Genomic DNA, 2,948 nt, shown 5'->3' on the forward strand with positions numbered 1-2,948 from the left:
TCCCCCTCACCCCTCTGCTTTCCACCCACATCCAGCTTTCTCCTTCCAACCCCGGGGCCACCTGGAAATCGGCGAGAAGCTCGACATCATCCGTCAGAAGTGAGGCCCTGTCCCCATACCTGCTGTCCCCATCTGGCAGCTGGCAGCCGCTCCTGCCCTGGGCTCTGCGTGCATGAGAAAGGGCCAGGGCCCTGCCCAGCATGAATGTTTGATGCCAGCCCTGCCTGGCAGCTGGCCTCGCCCAGGTGCCGAGCCCCTCCCCACCAGCCCTGGCCCATGTGCACCCGCTTGTCTTTTGTCCCCCAGGCGCCTGTCCCACGTGTCCGGCCACCGCTCCTATTACCTCCGCGGGGCAGGGGCCCTTCTGCAGCACGGTCTGGTCAACTTCACCCTCAACAAGCTGGTCCGCCGGGTACGGGCCAGGAGCGGGGGGCCACCTGGGGGGGCTCAGGGTGCCCGGCAACAGTCGCCGTTCTGGGAGCCCTCTTGCACTTGGACAGACTTGATTCCTGTGATAACCTAACGAGGCGAGTGCTGTCACCCCGCGTTAGAGACGGGAGGTCGAGGCCTGGAGCGGGGAGGCCATGTGAGGCCGGGACTGCTGGGCACGGAGCTGGCTCCCGGCTGCGCTGTAGCCCCGCCCCTTGCTGCCCGGTCTATGTGGAGGGTTTGGGGAGCCTGGGGCAGCGGGCTGATTGCAGGGGTGTTGGCTCTGGCGAGGGACTGGCCCTCTCCTGAGGGCACTGGGGAGGGCACAGTCAGATCTGTGCTTGTGAATGACAGCTCCAGCCGCCCGTATGGGACCACGAGGGGGAAGTGGAGCTGAAGGGACTGCAGCCGAGAGCCCCAGCACGGGGACACCCAGGCCCAGGCCCCTGCTCAGGCCTTCAGCTGTTCCCTGCAGTGGGGTGGGCTTGGGGGTGACAAGGGGTGCCACCGGCTCACTCTGCAATGTCCCTCCTCTGGACTGAGCTTGGGTCCTGATGCGATTACCACCCCCACAGGGCTTCACCCCCATGACGGTGCCAGACCTTCTCCGAGGAGCCGTGTTCGTGAGTGAAGCCCTGGGTGCAGGCCCTGTGTGGGGGACCCGAGGCAGGGGGACCTGAGGCAGGGGGACCAGCAGCCCCCCTGAGGATAGTGCCCAAGGCTGAGTCGAGGGGGTCAGGCCATAACTGGGAGGCCAGGGTGATTCCCGATGCTTCTGTGGGGGACCAGGGGCTATGGCTTTGGACTAGGGGAGACCCAGGTTGCCTGACCCCATGGCCTTCCCCCAGGAAGGCTGTGGGATGACGCCAAATGCCACCCCGTCCCAAATTTACAACATTGACCCCTCCCGCTTCGAAGACCTCAACTTGGCTGGCACGGCCGAGGTCGGGCTCGCAGGTGAGCGCCTACTCAGATGGAGCGGTGAGGAATGGCAGGATTCTCAGGGAACACACAGTGATGGGGGAAGCTTGCCCAGGACAAGGGCCAACATGTACAATTGTGTAGGTTGTTTACTGCTCAACAGTGACAGTCCAGCCACATACTCTGACCTGGCGTTGTTTCCAGAGGAATGCCTTTCTGAATGTCACCCTGTGGGCAGCAGCAGCCTCAGCTGACCCCATCCTGCCCCCTTCTCCTCCCAGGTTACTTCATGGACCACACTGTGGCTGTCAGGGACCTGCCAGTCAGGTGACACTCAGTTCCTTTAGACCCTACCCAACCTGTGACGTTCACTCTGTCCTGCCTGGTCTGACCGCACCTGTTCCCCACCAGGATGGTCTGTTCCAGCACCTGTTACCGGGCCGAGACGGACACGGGGAAGGAGCCCCGGGGGCTGTACCGCGTGCACCACTTCACCAAGGTCGGCACAGCTGGCGCTGGCTGGCAGGGGTGTCCCCCACCCACCCCTGGCCTCCTGACCCCTGTGCCCTTCCTGCCCCAGGTGGAGATGTTTGGAGTGACAGGCCCCGGGCTGGAGCAGAGCTCGCAGCTGCTGGAGGACTTCCTGTCCCTTCAGGTGGAGATCTTGACGGAGCTGGGCTTGCACTTCCGGTGCGGAGAGGGCCACTTGGGGGGTGGCCAAGGGTGGGGCTGAGGAGGACAAGGACCTGCTAGGTGCTCCCCCATCTGGTGCCTCCTTTGCCTCCTTTTTACCGAATGAGGCTTACAGGACCACGTCCAGGATGTCTGTCTGTCACTGTCGTCCTTCCCGGGAGCAGACGCGGCCTGGCTGCTCCCGTCCCCAGGGCCCTGCCTCCATTGCAGGCCCAGGACGCCTCTTTCTATCCAGTGGAAAGCAGGCAGGAAAGGGAGGACCCAGGCGTCACTGTCCCCGCGTCCCTAAAGCTGAGAAAGGCACTTTTTTCCGGGTGACCTTATAGAGCTGGGTGCTCCTGGTGGGGGGGGTGGCTGCGGGGCTCGGCCTTCTCTCCCTCCACCAGTCCCCCGCCCCGCCCTCCTCCTGTGCCACCCTCTCCCACACCACTGCCCACCCCTTCCCCTCTGCCACTGTCTGTCCTCTGTGGCCTCCGCTGCTCCCCTCAGCCGCAGCCTTCCTCAGGCCTTGCCCTTGGCCGCAGGGTCCTGGACATGCCCACCCAGGAGCTGGGCCTTCCCGCCTACCGCAAGTTCGACATCGAGGCCTGGATGCCCGGCCGAGGCCGCTTTGGGGAGGTGAGCCCTCAGGCGGGCGCAGGAGGACAGGCCAGCCCCTGTGGCCACCTTCTCAGCCCCCTCCCACCCCCAGGTCTCCAGCGCCTCCAACTGCACTGACTTCCAGAGCCGCCGCCTCCACATCATGTTCCGCACCGAGGCCGGGGAGCTGCGGTTCGCGCACACCGTGAGGGCCGCCCGCCCAGGGCCTCCCCAGAGCTTCCCCAGCGTCCTCCAGGGGCCAGGGTATCCAAGGGGTTCAGGGGTCGGGGCGAGGGGCTGGGACCTGAGCCGTCTCTCCCCAGGTG

At 65.3% G+C, this 2,948-nt stretch overlaps 1 protein-coding gene across 1 annotated transcript; it reads left to right on the forward strand.

The window, feature by feature from the left end:
* Nucleotides 1-4: 4 nt before the first annotated feature.
* On the forward strand, nt 5-2,944 carry LOC107134918 (serine--tRNA ligase, mitochondrial-like; the record flags this gene model as incomplete). Its single annotated transcript, XM_015476915.1, has 9 exons — nt 5-99; nt 307-412; nt 1,005-1,052; nt 1,278-1,386; nt 1,632-1,677; nt 1,762-1,849; nt 1,931-2,040; nt 2,568-2,661; nt 2,735-2,944. Coding segments are annotated over 9 exons (906 nt in total), but the record flags the coding sequence as incomplete, so codon positions are not given.
* Between the last annotated feature and the right edge of the window lie 4 nt (nt 2,945-2,948).

This window comes from Marmota marmota, unplaced genomic scaffold (genome assembly GCF_001458135.2).
Source record: "Marmota marmota marmota unplaced genomic scaffold, marMar, whole genome shotgun sequence".
Taxonomy (NCBI): Eukaryota; Metazoa; Chordata; class Mammalia; order Rodentia; family Sciuridae; genus Marmota; species Marmota marmota.